The 18090-nt window shown below is 49.4% G+C and overlaps 7 protein-coding genes across 7 annotated transcripts; 4 read left to right on the forward strand and 3 right to left on the reverse strand.

Moving 5' to 3' along the window:
- Window positions 1-180: 180 nt before the first annotated feature.
- Window positions 181-1766, reverse strand: CI109_102834 (uncharacterized protein; the record flags this gene model as incomplete). The annotated part of the gene is made up of 8 exons (XM_065967201.1): window positions 181-297; window positions 371-506; window positions 571-725; window positions 798-841; window positions 913-991; window positions 1066-1182; window positions 1266-1376; window positions 1446-1766. 8 exons carry the CDS (start codon window positions 1764-1766, stop codon window positions 181-183), a joined length of 1080 nt encoding a protein of 359 aa, XP_065823273.1.
- A 198-nt stretch (window positions 1767-1964) lies between these two features.
- On the forward strand, window positions 1965-4573 carry CI109_102835 (uncharacterized protein; the record flags this gene model as incomplete). The annotated part of the gene is made up of 13 exons (XM_065967202.1): window positions 1965-2104; window positions 2194-2334; window positions 2405-2695; window positions 2764-2866; window positions 2921-2989; window positions 3049-3153; window positions 3207-3291; window positions 3346-3413; window positions 3470-3690; window positions 3749-4063; window positions 4120-4234; window positions 4298-4393; window positions 4472-4573. The coding sequence occupies 13 exons, from the start codon at window positions 1965-1967 to the stop codon at window positions 4571-4573; spliced, it is 1851 nt and encodes a 616-aa protein (XP_065823274.1).
- A 319-nt stretch (window positions 4574-4892) lies between these two features.
- Window positions 4893-6411, reverse strand: CI109_102836 (uncharacterized protein; the record flags this gene model as incomplete). Its single annotated transcript, XM_032001227.1, has 5 exons — window positions 4893-5483; window positions 5564-5715; window positions 5778-5833; window positions 5910-6162; window positions 6276-6411. The coding sequence occupies 5 exons, from the start codon at window positions 6409-6411 to the stop codon at window positions 4893-4895; spliced, it is 1188 nt and encodes a 395-aa protein (XP_031864117.1).
- A 1452-nt stretch (window positions 6412-7863) lies between these two features.
- On the forward strand, window positions 7864-8356 carry CI109_102837 (uncharacterized protein; the record flags this gene model as incomplete). The annotated part of the gene is made up of 2 exons (XM_065967203.1): window positions 7864-8039; window positions 8254-8356. The coding sequence occupies 2 exons, from the start codon at window positions 7864-7866 to the stop codon at window positions 8354-8356; spliced, it is 279 nt and encodes a 92-aa protein (XP_065823275.1).
- A 95-nt stretch (window positions 8357-8451) lies between these two features.
- CI109_102838 (uncharacterized protein) lies at window positions 8452-13518 on the forward strand (the record flags this gene model as incomplete). The annotated part of the gene is made up of 9 exons (XM_032001228.2): window positions 8452-8631; window positions 8706-9246; window positions 9312-9464; window positions 9533-9638; window positions 9690-9901; window positions 9957-11011; window positions 11064-12638; window positions 12747-13184; window positions 13258-13518. 9 exons carry the CDS (start codon window positions 8452-8454, stop codon window positions 13516-13518), a joined length of 4521 nt encoding a protein of 1506 aa, XP_031864118.2.
- Window positions 13519-13990: 472 nt separating this feature from the next.
- Window positions 13991-15306, reverse strand: CI109_102839 (uncharacterized protein; the record flags this gene model as incomplete). Its single annotated transcript, XM_032001229.1, has 5 exons — window positions 13991-14405; window positions 14519-14688; window positions 14767-14774; window positions 14834-14904; window positions 15086-15306. The coding sequence occupies 5 exons, from the start codon at window positions 15304-15306 to the stop codon at window positions 13991-13993; spliced, it is 885 nt and encodes a 294-aa protein (XP_031864119.1).
- Window positions 15307-15895: 589 nt separating this feature from the next.
- Window positions 15896-17336, forward strand: CI109_102840 (uncharacterized protein; the record flags this gene model as incomplete). Its single annotated transcript, XM_032001230.1, has 5 exons — window positions 15896-16034; window positions 16128-16216; window positions 16303-16383; window positions 16488-17253; window positions 17308-17336. The coding sequence occupies 5 exons, from the start codon at window positions 15896-15898 to the stop codon at window positions 17334-17336; spliced, it is 1104 nt and encodes a 367-aa protein (XP_031864120.1).
- Window positions 17337-18090: the final 754 nt, after the last annotated feature.

Consider the following 18090-nt stretch of genomic DNA (forward strand, 5'->3'; position numbering starts at 1 on the left):
ATGTTGTATATATGAAGCGAAAATGCATGATTAGTCCCTTGTTCTGCATTCGGGTAGCGGTGGTTTGAACGTTACTACAGTCTTATGTGCGAAGTCAACTGTCGCGAACAACACTTCTACTGTATAACACTTCACTCGAGAGTCTCTTCCTAGCCTATCCTATCGTGTGCGCCTGACCTTTCATTCCTCATCCTCCTCGTCAATCCTGATAGTTTCATCTCCTTCATCATCCTCTTCCTCTCTTCTCAATCTTCTTCGTTCGTGCTCTTCTGCTCTCTTCTGCAGACTTGGATTTCCCTAACACCGGGATAGGTTCAGCGACTCAACTTAACGGATATCCGAGGCATTTTTTGATTTCTCTTATACCCACCTTCAAGTCGGTCTTTTCCAGCAAGGCAGAACATCCTGTGACAGGACATTTGGCAGCACCCGCCGCTCTTCGTTTTTTCGTGTTATCAATGAGATTTTCAATTGCCGCTCTCGAATAGTTATGACCGCATTTTGAGCTTCACAAAGTGAGAATACATCAGTATTACGGTGAGAAGACCAGCAACGATTGCCATCGCTCACCTTGTAACGGCATCTTTGAAGAGGAGCAGCGTAATTGGACATCGATAAGTCTGCGTCTCTCCGCCCACTTCGAAATCTTCGTCATCTGATTCGTCGTCCGGGCCCGCTTCGAGCCAATTGGATACGGGCGGACAAGCCGATTGATGGTTGATCTCCTACATAAGACCACCATCCAAAGTATCAGCTATCATTGTCCTTAGTCGCAGAATTAGCAGGACAGGACTTGCCCAAAGAGCTGATCTGAAATCAGAATATTCCTTCACGCTCTTGTCTACGGAGTCGAACACATTAGTATCAGAATTCCTGTACCCTGTTTATCACACATTCCGACAGGAAGCTCACATTTCGCTCGCTGCGATTGTGTCAGATATCCCTTTTCTCTCTTCTTCGTCTCATCATCAAACGCTTCTTCAATATCATCCTGTTCCATGCTACAGTCAGCTCATCGTCCGATCACGGCCCTCAGCAGGGGATCTGATAGTGAGCTTGACTCACAAATGATTTGTTATCTCTTAACTGGGCTATGAGGTGTTCTAAGACTTCAATCTTGATTCGTAAGATCTGACGTTGGTCGAAAGCTCTAAATATCGCCTTCTCAACTTGCTCTATCGACTATATATAGCAGATTACCTCATCAGCGATCGTTGAGTCGTAGCTGCTAGCTCAAAGTTACAAGTTAGGAAGGATATACATACCTCGTCGTCCTGTTTGGCTTCTTCTAGAGCTAAGGCTGTGTCTCGAGCACTATCTATCCCTTCTTCGATCCGGCTGATGACATCTTTGAATTTATCAATCATCGTTCGGAACTATCAATCATCACACGTCAACTTGTTGCGACTTGCACTATACAAGTACTAGCGCTTCAGCTAACCCACCATAGGCATAGCAGTCGAGTTCTTCGTTATGGGTCGGTTGACGAACGTATCTCTTGTCCATCCTTCCTCTTCCTCTTCCTCTTCTCTATCTGGGTTCACTACACGAGGTTTCCGAGACGGTCCAGCTTCCGGTGATGATGTTGAGGACCCATTACGATCCGCGTTCGCTCGTGAAGGGGTGGCTATTGGCATAGTGAGCTGATCGTGGGCTTGGTGGTTGCATGCATAGGTATAACAGAATGAAGGAGGAGACCAAACATCATTTACACTGGTGGTGATGCGTGTATGCGGGGTAAAATTGATTCCGTTAGTGGTGGACATTAAATCACGAGGAAATTGCAACGAGGTTGACGCGTCGGAAAACGCGACTGCTCACAATGAAGAGTCAAGCTGGTTGACTCATCTTTTTCCGACATCATCATCATCGTCTTTCTACATCCACATATCATTCACCCATCTTCTTCTTTCTTTCAATACCCTATCCTCAACTCTCACCACCGGACAGATCGTTAATTCAAGATGGCCAGTCCACTCACCGCTGGTTTCTGCGAGCTTGTGTTCAACAGCAATGAAGCGCCAGAGGGAGTAGTACCCGTTCTTCAAGTACTCAGCGTCAAGAAGATCAACGCACCCGGTGCTTCTGGCACAGATAGATATCGGTGAGTAGCCGTGTCATCAGCTACCTAGCACCACTCTCCTGTATGCAATGGGCTGTAAAGCTGATCACTCCCGTCGTAATGTGATACAGTCTCATCCTCTCCGATGGGAAATACTTCATCCAAGGAATGATTGCCACTCAGCTCAATCACCATGTCGAAAACAAGGAAGTGGACAAGCACGTCCTCATCAAGCTCGTAAACTACGTCACAAATGCCGTCCAAGGTAGAAAGTGAGTATACACTACCCCTAATATGATTGTAGGACGAGCGTCAAGCTGATACTCGCAATCTTTCACCCAGACTTGTGATCATCCTCAATCTCGAGATCGTCCCATGGAACGGCGAGAAGATCGGCAGTCCTCAGAATCTCGAACAACAACAGGGAACCTCCGGAGGTGCTTCTCCAGCGGTCGCAGCTGCCCCAGCACCCAAACAGGAGCCTGGTGCGGGGGCCGGTGCAGGGGGTGCTGCGAACCGAGGACAGTTTGGTGGAAAAGGTGGTGGAGCTGCGGCAAAGGGTGGAAGAGCGGGTGGAAAGCAAGATGTTGGACCACTGTACCCTATCGAAGGATTGAGTCCTTATCAGAACAAGTGAGTGATACAGCGCCGAGCCGCTTGAGGAGCGATATACTGATTGTGTATTTCTCGGTGTGATCTAGGTGGACCATCAAAGCTCGTGTCACCCAAAAGTCAGATATCAAACATTACTCTAACCAACGAGGAGAGGGAAAGCTGTTCAGCTGCACTTTCATGGACGAGACAGTGAGTTGCACATTGCGATAAGTTCAGTGTGCAGGCTAACTTGTGATGTTACAGGGCGAGATCAGAGCGACTGGATTCAACGAGACTGTTGACAACTTTTACAACTTACTCGAGGAAGGAAAAGTGTGTAATATGTTTTTTCCGGATCTACTATTCAAACCGAGCTGATGCTGTTCCCCCAGGTCTTCTTCGTTTCTCGTGCGCGGATCAACATAGCTAAGAAGCAGTTCAGCAATGTCAACAACGAGTACGAGATTATGTTCGAGAACCAAACGGAAATTGAGCCTGTGAGCTGCAACGATCACGATTTATGCGAACTATGGCTGACTAGCAATCGAAGTGTGACGACGAGTCTGTACCTCAAGTGAAGTACAACTTCAAGGGGATCGGAGATCTGGGAGAGCTGCAGAAAGATGAGCTGTGTGGTGAGTCGACCCGGATCGGCGAATGCTCCGATCCAAGCTGATCCTAGGGGTCAGATGTCATTGGTGTCGTGAAAGAAGTACACGAGCTAGGATCTGTCACTTCCAAAGCCACCAACAAGCCTGTGAGCACACAACGCTTTGCTTGGGGAAAGTGAAGCGACTAACATTGTACAAATAGTTCGCCAAGCGAGATATCCAACTGGTGGATCAATCTGGCCAAGCTGTTCGACTTACGCTTTGGGGTAAGCAAGCCGAGACCTTCTCTGCCGATGATCAACCGGTTATCGCTTTCAAGGGTGTGAAAGTTGGCGATTTCGGTGGACGATCTTTATCCATGTTCAGCTCAGCCACAATGTCTGTCGACCCGGATATTCCCGAGGCGCACAGTTTGCGAGGATGGTGAGTAGGCAATCGATGACTGAGAAGTAGTACACGGTTTAACCATCACCACTTTCAGGTTCGATGCCGAGGGTCGAAACAAGCAGTTCACGGCGTACACCAACTCTTCTGTCAACTCCGGTGGTGCTGGCGCCGCTCAGGGTGCTCGTCCTGCCGAGATCAAAACTATCGGTCAAGCAAAGGATGAGCAACTCGGCATGTCCGACAAGACCGACTACTTTACCACTGCTGCAACTATCGCTTTCGTCAAGCAAGAGACATTCTCATATCCGGCTTGTGCGAACCCTGATGGGTGTAACAAGAAGGTTGTGGATGAAGGGTCTGGATGGAGATGTGAGAAGTGTGATAGAAGTTGGGATGCGCCTATTCATCGGTGAGTCCCGTGTCCCGAGATCTTAGAAGAGTGTGCTGACGGTCTATCTTAAACAGATATATCCTGTCAATGAACGTCATGGATCACACTGGTCAATTCTGGATTACAGCATTCAACGACACGGCAGAGCAATTGATGGAGATTAGCGCCAACGACTTGATGAAGTTGAAGGCGAGCTAATTCCTTCCTGACATGTGTTGGCGACACAAACTGACGTTCATTGTATGTTTCCAGGAGGAGGGTAATGATAACGCTTTCGGATCATACTTCCAAAAAGCCACAGGGAAGACCTACTCTTTCCAAATGATGGCTAAGCAGGACTCTTTCAACGTGAGTTCGCGATCGTAGCTGCATTGATCCTCGTCCTCTCCAGGAGACCTAAAGTTGACCATGTTTGATTCGTTTTAGGACCAACCTCGTGTTCGATATCAATGTCGAAGAGTCGCGGCACCGGACTACGCGGCTGAGAGCGCACACCTCACTCAACTTATCAGTCAAATAAGCGTGTAAGGGAAGCAAGATGCAATTGTGAAAGGGAGTGAATAGTTCTTATGGATGATAAGGGGTGGGGCGTGGTGGTGTGATACGGCTTTTGTGTACATTCTTTCTCTTTGTTTCTGTCTCGACATTTCTGAACGCAAATATGAACATGCAAATGATATATCATTGTTGGTATAAAACACAAGATACTCAAAACATAAGGTGCGCGTTAAAGACATAGTATAGTTATGTAATTCAAATGTGGGAACAAAACTATCAAAGTAACATAGGCATAGGTGACTTCTCCTTTCTCTCCGTTTCTCAATCTCTTCGCTCGAACGGAGCCGCTTTACACTTTCCATTTCTCCATCCTTGCTTGTAAGCTCTTCACGACTTCCGCATGTACCTTACTCTGCACCCTCTTCTTCTCTTCAAGACTGACTCCTCCTTCTTCCAACTCCCTTTCCACGCGTCCAGGTGTCAATGAGAACGGATTAAAACTGATCGTTCTTCCATCAGACAATTCCACACTAGCCAGAGGTTCGTCCGACGCATGTTGAGATGATGGTAGAGGAGGTTGATGACCTGGGGCGAGTGATTGTCGAAAAATGAGTGAAGGACCTCGTTTCTTTTTAGACGATTTGGAATTGGGTGATCTACCACCACCTCCACCCCCGCCGGTAGATTTGGAAGCGAGGAGTTTCGCTTCCAATGCTTCGGGGTCAGGAAGGTCGTCCGATTCGGAGTCTGAAGCAGAATTGGACTCGACGTCAGATTCTGAGGCGGGAAGAGAGGAAGTGGACGACGCAGCGGATAGGGCACGCGGTCGTGAGGGTGAGGAAGTCCGAGTGAGGGGAGACGCGACCGTTCGTATAGTGTGAGTGGATCGGAATGGAGTGGGAGGGAGAGAAGGGTTGAAAATGTGATTTTGGGGTAGGGACTGGTATTTCGGTTACAAGTCAGCTCGTGCGATGATCTCAAGAACGGCAGTTTGCAAGTGATATAAAATATATAGCTCACGCTCGGAGGCTTGGACGTAGACGATGAAGACGTAACGGGTTTTGTTCGCTTAGCAGCAGTAGTAGAGGACGACGCTTTGGGGCGTGTCTTGGAAGTCGAAGCTGCAGGTTGGGCCTTTCGAGCTGACTGTGGTGTCGGTACGTCTCGACGGGCTGAAGAAAAGAGGAGATTGTTTCAGTCCTGGACATCACGAGATGAAACGGTGATCGCTTACCATTCTTTGTTTGTCTAGATGGGGAGCTGTTCGCAGTATTGGTCCCATTCCTCTTTCTGTCGACCAACAAACCCGTCAGCCAAGTCGAAAGTTGACAACAGACAACGCCTTGAACCAGAGATAGATGCTCACCTCTTTCCCTTGACCACCTCTTCCCTCTCTTTCTCCTCCTGTTCCTCTCTCACTTTCTCCCTCGCATCAAAACTCTCTTTTCTCATCCTCTGCATCGTCCCGACCCACCCTCCACCCCATTTGGATTCCAGCTCGCCGAGTGTGAGACCTCGAAGATGACGGGGGATGAGGACGAGCTCTGATTCTGCTCGGGTGGAGAAGGATGATAGGGTATGTTTGAGTAGTGATCGGAAGAATTGGGTCTTGTCGGCGACTAGTGGGTAGTCGGTCGGCAAGAGAATTAGGGTGAAATAGCAACAACATTCGGTCAGTTTTCGTTGTTAATCATGGTGACGCAATGTAGACATGACAGCGTCATCAGCTCACCTTCCAGATCAAAGTTCTGCAGCAGACCTTGCTTCTCAACTTCGCTAAACAAGCTCTTCGATCTCGAGGGAGGAGGAGGAGTCGACATCACCACACTAGGTTGACCAACCGGTCTTCGAGTCTTTGTTGATGCCATTGTCGTTCACAGCTGCAAACGTAAACTCAATAGTTGAAAGACAGTTCTTCGAGATTTGTAGTATGTAAGAAGGTGTGGATGGTGTCAAGAAGCGCTGATATGGAGTGCTCTTTGTGATGAGCTACGAGCTAATGTATCTGTTTGGCAAGATGTTTGATGATGTCGATGGACTCAGTTGCCTGGACACTTTGTGTTGATCTCTTTCCTAACAGCCAACAGAACCGGGACCAAAAAGCCGTCGCGTGTTTTGACAAAAGCAAAATTACGTAACAGAAAACCAGACCCAAGTGGAAACGGCTCAAGCGTGGCAGAGGTTGAGAGGTCTACGATCACAAAACGGTCTTGCATGCATTGTGTGAGAGCGTTAGAGGGACTTTTCTGATGTGAGCAATGATGCTTGCAAGACTGGTCTTGATAACTTTGCCTCAGACTGGATGTATATGAGGCGATGTTGGAGGTGACGAGGTCGACGCTGGTTAGATTACCAATGAACTCAAAGCGAAATGGGCATCTACAGATAAGCTTCATCACAAGGTGCCAAGGACAAGCATACCTGTACGTAGAAGTGAAGCCCGCTCCTTCGGCAGGCTGCAATGTCATCATCAGTCGGTTCAATTGTGAAGAGGTACGAGGTGCAAGTGGTCTTGATTGATTTCTCGACGCGTCCCCCCCTCGATTGATGTTCTCTCATTGTTACTGCATCGACGCGAAATTACCGCTTTAGGTATTTACTTTTCAGCAATTTAACCTGCCACCACCGTTCAAGTGCTGCTTAAGTTACACACCAACCGTCCAGTACGCTAGTACGCTCGGCGAAACGGTGGACGGACGTGCCTCTCATCCTGTCCAAAGAAAGCAGAAGTGAGCGACAAGTCTTTACGCGACGAGACATTACTCGTTCATACATACATACATCTTATACCTGTTGGATCGAGACGACCTACGAAAGAAAGAAGCAGAAGAAGAAAGGCTGGCCCTTGATATCAACGACAGAGACGACTGACGCTTCAAAGCTCGGACCATACATCTACACCCCTTGAAACGAATGTGTACAACTCCCAATTGGGACTCCCACTCCTTTCACCAAACTTGATCGACCATCTGTCCTCCAGAGTCAGCTCGCACACAAGATTATTGTCAACATCGTTGACCGGACGGCTAGTTATTTAGGCGAGCGATCAGCTGGTCAGTGTATATCGATCAATCCCAAAGCACAGGAGTCGAGGATATCCTGTACCCCGAAAGATAGAGAGAAAGAGAGCTTTAGTGACTCGACATCGACAAGTCGCACTGTACAACAACGTACGACATCCCCTTTGTATCTTAGATCGCATTGGGTTCCCACCATCTACACTGCTCGTGCTTCCAACTCTGCGCGAACGGATGTCGAGCTAGGCTGTTCCGGAGCGAGAAATCAACACAAAACTCAAAAAACATACCGCTACCAACGAGATGTCATTGTTTAAGCGAAAACAATCAAAGGAGAAAGACACGGATGGTCAACCACAATCACAAGCAGGGGGCGGAGGTGGACATCATCATGGGATAGGCATAGGATTGCATGGACATGGTCATCATGGTCCACCGCATCCGAATGGTCCAGCTGTCGGAGGGAGTCCACCAATAACGTGAGTTTAGACGATGATCTTCTATCTGTCCGGAGCGATACACTAGGATCTGAGCATGAGAGTGGTTGAGCGGTTGAGAGATAGGTGTGGAGGGAACGAGCGGATGGAGGAATGGCGGGATGAGGATATCGCTTCGAGACATGTCTCTAAAAGGCATATCAACTCAACTGTTCTCGCGCTGCTGTACGGGTGTCGAAGATCAAGCCGCCTGTAGGACTATTCAGCTCGAGGATGGAGTCTTTAGCGCTTTACAACATTCTCCTCTGGCTTCTTGCCCAATCCCCTCCTGGCTGCCTCGGGATCCTGATGTGATCTGAACGTGATATTCCGAACTTGAAGGGGAGCTGACATATTTCTCACTTGCTCTTGTTCGCTCTCGCCTACCCTCTCCACCATCATGTCATATCCTATCATGTCGATGCCGTCTCCCCCACCACCACCACGCCGCAAATCCGCCTCGACTGCTGCGTCATCGCGAAATAGCAATACGCCAACCATGTCAAACATGAATGGACAACCTAGGGGTGTATCGTACAGCGGCGCGAATGGGACACCGCCTATGGCAAATGGACGAAGGATGACCTCTAATCCTGTGAGTGTTGTCAAGACCTGCCAAAACCATGCTCGGCTGCATTGTTTATCTTCGTGCTGATGATTTGTCGATAGACCGCTCCTGGTCCACCTATGAACGGACACCCTATCGATCCTGCTGCCAACGTAAACCAACAAGGTCCTATGACCGCGTACAACCCCATACAAAGACCACCTCCTGTCAACAACTCTTCCCCGGTCGTAGGGGGAGGCAGTCCCAACCCCAATCCCAATGCCTATCCTTCCGCCTTGGTCAATAACACCTCTTATCCGTGGATGATCCGACCTCTTCGTCTTTACCACCCTCAAACATCACCACCTTCAGCTCCTCAATCGCCTTTCCCGCGATACGGACTATCCGTCCCCGCCTTCCCTTCACACTCTGGACACATGCTCATTTTCGGTGGTCTCGTCCATGAGAGAGTGAGGAACGATCTATGGAGTATGGATATTAGAGATTGTGTGACGATGCCCGTCAAGACGAAAGGAGAAACACCAATTCCGAGAGTAGGACATGCGAGTGCTATGGCGGACAGGATCATGATTGTCTGGGGAGGTGATACCAAAGTCAACGTTGACGATGCGCAGGATGAAGGGTTGTATATCCTTGATCTGAGTGAGTTTCTGACCGTGAAGTATCTGCAGTGGGAAAATGATGGCTGAATGGGTACGCGTTTGTAGGATCGCAAGAATGGACAAGTGTACCTGTGTCAAGCGGACCTCAGGGCAGATACGGACATGCGGTCACATTGCTTGAAGGGAAATTCTACGTGTTCGGTGGACAAGCGGACGGGGCGTTCATGAACGATCTATGGATGTACGATCTCAAACAATGTAAGTTGAGATATCTACTACGATTTCCCCATCACCTGCAAAGGATATTGATGAATGGTTTTCCTTAGTATCCGGCACAACACATCACTGGGAGGAGATACACTACACGACACCCGCTCCACCCAAGCGAACGGGTCACATTCTTGTTGGTGGCAACAACGGCAAGCTTTACCTGTAAGTGAATAGAATTCAAGAGGTGGTTCGTCAGACTGACAATTCGGATAGCTTTGGAGGTACTGATGGTAACTACCACTACAACGATACCTGGTCTTTTGACCTCGCTACAGGAGCCTGGACTGAGCTCTCTTGCATCGGATACATCCCATTACCAAGAGAGGGACACGCCGCCGCCATCGTTGATGAAACAATTTATGTCTTCGGAGGTAGAGATGTCAAGGGGAAGGACCTTGGAGATCTTGCTGCGTTCAAGCTTTCAAGTGAGTTGCAAGTATGCCTGGTTCCGAAGATGAACATGCGCTGACGGTGAACCAGACCAACGATGGTACATGTTCCAGAATATGGGTCCTGCGCCTTCTGCTCGCTCAGGCCACGCCATGGTTGCTGCTTCTGGCAAGATCTTCATCGTCGGTGGGGAAGCGAACCAGGCTTTGACCGAAGCACGAGATGATCCCTCCATGATCCATATCCTCGATACCTCGAAGATCAAGTATCCACCAGATAACGTCCCGCCACGACCTGTTAATAGGAACCCTCAATCGATCGGTGCTCCTCCCAGAGAAGAGTCGCCGTCCAAGAATGTTGTTCCTTCCGACACCCCGCCCCAGTCCGTCAAGCGAGTCTTGGCGCCGTCAGCTTCCATGGACAGCTTGAACAGAGCTGCTTCTCCGCCAGCGGGACCGGATAGAAGTCTGCCCACTACACAGCCACTTGGCTCCACTTTGCCTCGATCAGAGTCTGGCGATTTAGCCATTGCTCAGAGCGAACAAGCGACACCCCGCGCGGTCCCGACTGGAAACGGAGTTGGTCCACCTCAACGACCTCGACGTGAAGGAGATGACGAATTTCGACGAGCTCTATCACCCACCAATGGACCCGCAAGTCCTCAACAGGGTAATTTCCACAATAGGGTCACATCACCTACAAACGCCGGTCCAGCTTCACCTCCGCAAAATCCGAAGATACCGTTCAATGCTTCCATTTTGGGCACTCGAAGTCCTTCGCCTCGACTGAGGATGGCTGATGGCGGAGATCGTCCTGCCCCTCCTCCTGATGCGTTCTACTATGGCAAATCACCAACTGCGAACGGGTTCAGTGGTCGACCAGGTTCTCTGTCCGGATCTCATGACTTGTTGAAAGAGCTCAAGCACAAAGACTCGGAAGTGGAAGCGGGGAAGAAGAGGGAAACCGCGTTGAAGGTGATACTGAGCAGAGCGATCCAGCAAGGCTTCGTGGGTGGCGGCGAAGCGGAGGATCTCAATTTTTCCGATGGGGACGACGAGGGCGGCGAAGGCAAGGTTGATGAAAAGCTGCTACATCAATTGACCGATGCGCTGGTCAGACTGAAACAGGACAAAGCTTCGATACAAGTGAGTACAACCTTGTCGTGAAACGCAGTACACGACACTAATATGATGGCAGAACGAGCTTGTCGCTCAGACTCGCGTAGCTTCTGACCGAGCTATGGAGGCCGAGAGACTTCGACGAGGTGCTCTACAAGAAGCCGCCTTCTATCGCGCCAAAATTGCTACACTGGAATCGAACTCACATATTGACTTGGCTCGACTGGAGAAAGAGAGGATCAACGAGCTCGAACGACAACTTGGTATGCTTGCCGCTGACCACGCTGCTACCCAAAAGGAGCTGGACGCAGCCCACGACGCCGCGTCTAACGCTAAATCGCTCCACTCAGCTGCAAGTGAGAGGGAAACGGAGACCTTGAAGCGCGCAGAAGAAGCGGAGGATGCGCACAAAGAACTCCTAATGGAGATGGAACAACTTCAAGATCGAGCTTCGACCGCTGAACAATCACTTCGAGAACATACGGAACGTCTCATTACCCTCTCTTCGACAGTCCAGCAACGTGAGGCAGAACGTGATCATCTTCAATCTCAACTTGACGAAGCGATCGCAGCTCGAGATGAGAACATCGGGTTGATTGAGCAGGCTCAAGCAGCTATTACTTCCGCCGGTCTGAGAACGAGCGAGATGGAAGCGATGTATGGGAAAGCGAATGCTCGAGTTGCCCAGTTGGAAGAGGAGCTCGCGGAGACGAAGGCGGACCTGGACGCGAGGAGTCGGGATGCGAATCTAGCAGGAGAGAGAATGAGAGAGGTCGAGAATGCGTATTCAAAATCGAGAGAAGAAGCCGATTCACTCCGAGCCGTCACGACGAGTCGACTAGGTGAACTTCTTGATTCTCACAAGGAGATGAGAGCGGATGAATCGAGGACGACTCGCGGACATCAAGAACAGCTTCGAGCGCTGGAAGAGGAAGCTCAGTCTCTGAGAAAGATGTTGAAAGAGGCTGGACAGAGAGTTGACGCTGCCGAATCTGGAGTCTCCAACCACCGACAGAAATCAAGAGATCTCGAAGGGAAAGTCCAGACTCTTCGAGGGGAACTTCGAGCGAGCCGAACGAAATTGGTCAATGCCCAGACTGAATTGTCTAGATACAAGGATATTTCGAACTCGCGTGATGGTGAATTGCGAGAGAAAGAGATGTTGGTAACCGAGGTCGAGACGCGGTGTACGATGTTACGAAACCTGCTTGCGGATCATGGTATTGCAGTCAATGATTCGGATCTCGACAACGCATCGAATCTCAACGGCGGTGGCGATGGTAGTGGCGGCGGTGGAGAGGGATCGACGACCCATACGAGGGAGTTGGAGTCACAGCTGAGAGAACGAACGCGAGCGTACGAGACTTCTCAGAGGGAGTTGGAAGATCTGCGAATGAGATGCGAAGAAGCGGAAGACAAAGTGGAATCTTTGGGCCGATTAGTAGAGAGGATCAAAGATGCCAGATCACCGACTTCCCAATCTATGAGATCGCCAACCCCGACAGGCGAGTCGGATAGAAGGGTGGGAGAGCTGGAGAAGAGGTTGAATGATATGGAGAGAGAACATAAGGAGAAGGTGAAAGGGATAGAGGCGGACTATCAGACTGCCGTGAGGTATGTCAAGGGGACCGAGAAGATGTTGAAGAGGATGAAGGTGAGTCGTTGCGCTTCTAGCGTCCCTTTGCAGTTGGGACGGAGGCGCCGGATATCATGATTGCTAGAGACGTCGTGTGACCAGAGCTAATATACACTTCTTATACAGGACGAGTTGAACAAGCAAAAGACTGCGAACGCATCATTACAATCCGAGATTGATTCACTCCGAGGTCGATCGTCCGAACCTGGCGCACGAACACGCGATGCCTCTGGTCGATCCACTCCATCCGGTATCTTTTCCGCGGGAGAGACGGCCGAACTGCAACGTAAATTGCAAACGCTAGAGAAACAACATACGAAACTACAAGAAGATTTCGCGGCTTCGCAAGATGTCTTGAATGCTCGTAATAGGGAAGTAGACCTATTGAGGATGAGGTTGGAAGAGGCAGAAAGGGAGATGGAAGGTCTAAGAGAGGATCTGAGAGAGGCGAGACAGAGGATTGAGACGCTTTTAGCTGTTGGCGGGGTGAGCAGTGATGATGAGGGTGAAGGAGAAGGAGAAGAAGGTGAAGGTAGTGAGGAGGCCAGTATGGCTTTTGACAAGGTGGGTGGTATTCTCCTACAAGTCGTGGCGTTAAACAGTCAATGCTGATGACCTGCTGTTTGTGTTGGTGTAGTTCACGAAAGAGCTCAAACAATGGGAACGTAGTCGATCACCTGGAGAAGATTCCAACATCCTCCACGAGCACGAGCACGATTCCGAAGGAGAAGACGATGACGACAACACAGTCCATTTACCATCTGATTTGAAGGGCAATCACGATCAAGGAGGGCTTAACTTTGGTTTAGGTCAACCGTTGCAACACCACAACCAGCAGCAAAGTGGTGGAGGACATAGGAGGAATAGCTCGGAATATAGTGGTGATTGGGTACAATAGTCCTTGTTTCTTGGTTACTTGGAGTATATGATCTTGAGCTGCAAGATTACTGTTAATGAAAAAGAGCAAGTTTTCTGGGCGGGTGTGGAGACTGCGGTTGATATATAAGTCCGATCCGAAACGATATCTTAGTCATGGCGTTTGTTTGTGGTTTTTACGATAATACATAGTTGATGAGAATGAACGACTGAACATTTCCAGTATTTTGACTGTCGTAGCCAAGACAGCATTCCGTATGAGTAAAGGCGCTCATGAAGAAGGAGTCGAGACCCAGCTGGGACAAGAGACATAAAGTAGCATTTCGTGAGGATGATTGGGCTCGTTATATGATGAATGAATGGTATCTATGCACTTGACGATACTTAACACGACCTGAGTGAAACTCTCCCCTCGCTCCTGCCCCAGCTGCTCGCGCTCCACGAAGGGCACCGCCGCCTATCTCGTCCCCATAACTAGACACTGACTGACTCTTCTACTCATCAATGACAATAGCATCTCCCGCACTTCCCCCTCCACCACCACCTGCTGCACCGACCCTCGCCCTCTTCCCTCTCCTCGGTCCTGCCACACCAGTACCTGCACCTGCTCCTGCAGCACTTGCAAGTCCATTCACACTTCCCGCTCTAGCACTGTCCCCTACAACTTCCACGTCCTCGTTATCGCTATCTTCTATATCGATAATGGAACGAGTACTGGCCGTACGTCTAGTACCTGCTACTTGGACAGGTGGGACAGGAGGTGGGATAGCAGCTGATGATGAGGTTGTGGAGGAAGTAGCTGATGGCCGTTGGATAGCTCTAGGTCGAGAGGTGGAGCTGGTGGCGGTGGTGGTGGTGGATTTGATCGTTGTCGGTTCAGGAACAGTGGTAGTTTTAGGCGTTGCAAATCTAAGGAAAATCTGTCGTCAATACACCGCAAGACGAAGAAATGGTATAGTATACGCGGTAGGACGAATGTATCATTTTCAATGGTCGATGATGGGAAAGAGAACCACACTCACTTCTTCACCCATTCTCTCGCTGTCGCATCGTGCTTCTTCCTATTACTTCTATATTCTTGAGCGATAGAAGGGACGAGAGGATCGGAAGGATTTGGATCTGTCAGGAGGGAAGATAGGGAGAGAATGACTTTGTATAGTGACAGAGCGGGCGACCAGGCGTGTTTGAGAAGCTGTACGGAAACGAGAGATATAACGTCGGGTCAGTATGTAACGAACAGAAGTTGAGGCGGACGACAGCAGAAGCTCACGTCAAGACCTGTAGAGTGGCCATTGGTCAGCACGGAGAGTAAGATTTTACGGGACAGATACACCCACAGATAGCACCTGTAGCAGCAACGTTGCAGTGATACACCTTCGTTATGAATCGTAATTGGGGCGGAGAGAAGCTGAGGAATTATCAGCATGGATGATCTGAGAGCGAGATTCTCTCCATCACAACGCTCGCTCGCCCCAAGGAGCTCTTCCTTCACAGAACGACATTATGAAACCCTCTCCTACATTCCGCACTTCCACTGCCGTCATCCTACCTTCCTCGCCAAGAAAGAGGAACCATTAAACTCGACTCACGGATAATCGTCTGGTATCTTGATATCCACCTCAAACACCCCTCCTTCATATGGCGATCCCGACGGACCTGGTAAACTCGCTTTCCACTGAAAGATATTCGATTCATTGGGGGTCAGCGTTATTGCACCTAGATCTTCACGAGATAGATCGGTAATTTCCTTCTTGATGCGTTTAGCGGCTGTCCCAGGAGCAGAGGCCTGTTTGGGTGGTAAAACTGGCATTTGGGTGATGGGATAGGTAGAATAAGCGGCGGTGGAGAAGGTGTGGGAGGGGGAAAACTCTGTGGCACAGAGAATGGTAGGTCTACCAAGGAGTTTATCGGGCTGTGCTGGTGATAGTCGAGGTGAAGCAATGGCCAGGTGGCAAGCAGGTGGCGGCGACGATGAGTGTTTTGTGGAGGGGAAATGAAATATAAACTACGGATTGCGAAGCTTGCAGTTGGAGTTCACTGTAGATGATGTATGCTCTTGGTTTGTTTGAGCTGCTTGTCGTGCTGGCGGAGTCAGTTAAGATGATCAACTTGACGAGGTAAAATGTGGAAAGTGTAGAAGTTGTGGTTGACGAAGACGGACAAAGATAGAGAAGAGCAGACGCGTTCAGGGAAATGTCAGTGATCACGTGACTCTGTTCGGGGTGGCATCCGGCGGCGGGTTAAGCGGTCGTCCTTTGTATCCATCCATCCAACCATCACATCAATGGGTAACATGTCTTGTCGACATCGTCTCAATAACCAACACCTGGCAGCGACTGAATAAGTGACGGACGATAAACTCTGCACCGTCAAACACATCTGCTCACAATACACTTATCATGACGACCGCCGCCAGTGCGCTGGCCGAGTTACCAAAAGGTACATTCCCTCTCGTGTTTTCAGCGGGACTGAATAATCAGCTTGGGATAGGGAAGAAAAGAAAGAAGGAAGCAGACGAAGAACCTATCGCCATTCGATGTGAGTGTCGTTCGACCAATATAACTGGATCCTTCCTACGAGTACCCCTTATGGACAAAAGGGATTATCTCGGTTGACAGACTGGGTTCGTAGATACGTTCAAACCCGCTTCGGTGAATCAAGATACACCAGGTGTGTATCAAGGTAGATCGACAGGTGGTCAGGTCACGTTTGACACGAGTGTAAGTGTCACCTTGTCTTCAACTATCACTCGGTCTCGGTCATAATTGCCTCGCCTGAATGCTTACTGATGTTCTATCTGCCGTAGAACGGACGACAGGTGTTTGATGTAAGGGAAGAAGCTAGTAAACCGCGAGAATGTGTTTTGGTCTATGACGAGGAAGCTCAAGTACGTATCGATTTCACTCCCATGCTTCGTGTGGAACCCAACGCCCTGGCTATCCCTCTGTTTCCCTGTTTAGTCTTTCTTTGATTGCGCTGACACTTTCTCAGTCATTCACGCTACATCCCCTCCCATCAACTTTACATCTCACTCTTAATCGAACCGCATCTTCATCCTCGACGGCTCGACGTCCCGCTTCTCAGGGCTCATCCACATCATCCACCTCGATCCCTCTTGCTCGTCGACAAGTTGGTACTCGAGAAGATGAAGAAGATCAGAGCTCTTTCTCATCAGGCGATATGCGTCATGAAGTCTCAAGTATGGTTGGCGCGGTAGAAGATACACCTCGTCCTGCGTCGAAGAAGAGAGCGAAGCCGACTGCTTCAGAAAAGGAGAGGCCACCGCCGCCCATTGCTCCGCCTGCTTTAGCTGTTCCTAGTGGAAATGGTAGAGCTACGAAAAGTGGGAAAGGTTTACCTAGAAAGAAACCACTCGAAAGTGCTCCTATACCAGTACTATCAGCTCCATCGCGAACTACAACCGCTAAAGGAAAGACAAAAGCCAAAGCAGCTGCAGCTCCAAAAGCTACCAAAGCCAGTGCAACACGAGGGAAGAAAGCGACAGCAGCAGCAGCTGTTGTCGAACCTATCACACCGACGAAATACAAGTCTGCAGAATTCATAGAAGATTCAGACGAAGAGGCTGAAGAGGAAGAAGAGGAGATTGATGAGTTTGCAAACTTGCTAGGGAAGAGTCTGGCAGAGGCGGATGAGGTGCGGGATGAAGAGGATGAAAGTGAAGATGACGACGAGGATGAGGATGAAGATGATGAGTTGGGTGGAGCAAGATTAGTAGTGAGGGATCAAGGGGTTCCAAGTGAGTGGTCTAGTCCTTGCAAATGGGATTCAGCTGATAGCTCTTTCTACCTAGTCATGGATGACGGATCAGAGTGGATTTGAGTTCTCATGCTGCAATGAATTGCCAGATGTACCACATGCGAAGTTGCTGGATCTAGACTTTGATGAGAGCAGAGGAGAAGCGGTATGCAGTTGTACAATCTTGTATCATTGTGGTGTACTACGCTGTTGTGTCCTATGTATATACACCATGTTTGTATATGTACTCGATTGCCCGCTCACTGCCCTGCTTACATCATATACAGTATAAGCATCACTTATCCTGTGTATGTGAACTTTACAAGCATGCACGATGTATGTATAGGTTTACCTGGTCTGTCTCCCTTTGTATAGTGTCACTGGTGCCACCCTCCGGCGTTTGAACATCGTTGCACTGGTGCGATATGCGGGGCTCGGCGGGAGGTAGAGAGAGAGGGATGGCAGATTCAGGGATTGGGGGATGATGGCCTTACTTTCTTTATCGGGTGGCGGACCACGCAAATCGCACATTATTGAATTATTCATTCATTACTCTATCATCTTAATTCTCGGCAACGACGGCACGGCAGCACCAGCAACATTGGTTCTTCTTACTTCTTGTTCTTCTTCGTCTACTTGATTTCATCATCATCATAATCATTGCAAGACAAGAGAAGAGGAAGACTTTTCGTCTGCGAGAACACGGCTAGATATCCCCGTCTGTCACTAACATTACCTCGTACTCGTTCTCGGTCATCGGGTTCAAAGACCGGACCGAAGATCGTACTCGTACTACCTGCAGTGGATAAGACCGCATCGCCATCTGGATCATACTTGT

This window comes from Kwoniella shandongensis, chromosome 5 (genome assembly GCF_008629635.2).
Source record: "Kwoniella shandongensis chromosome 5, complete sequence".
NCBI classification, from domain to species: domain Eukaryota; kingdom Fungi; phylum Basidiomycota; class Tremellomycetes; order Tremellales; family Cryptococcaceae; genus Kwoniella; species Kwoniella shandongensis.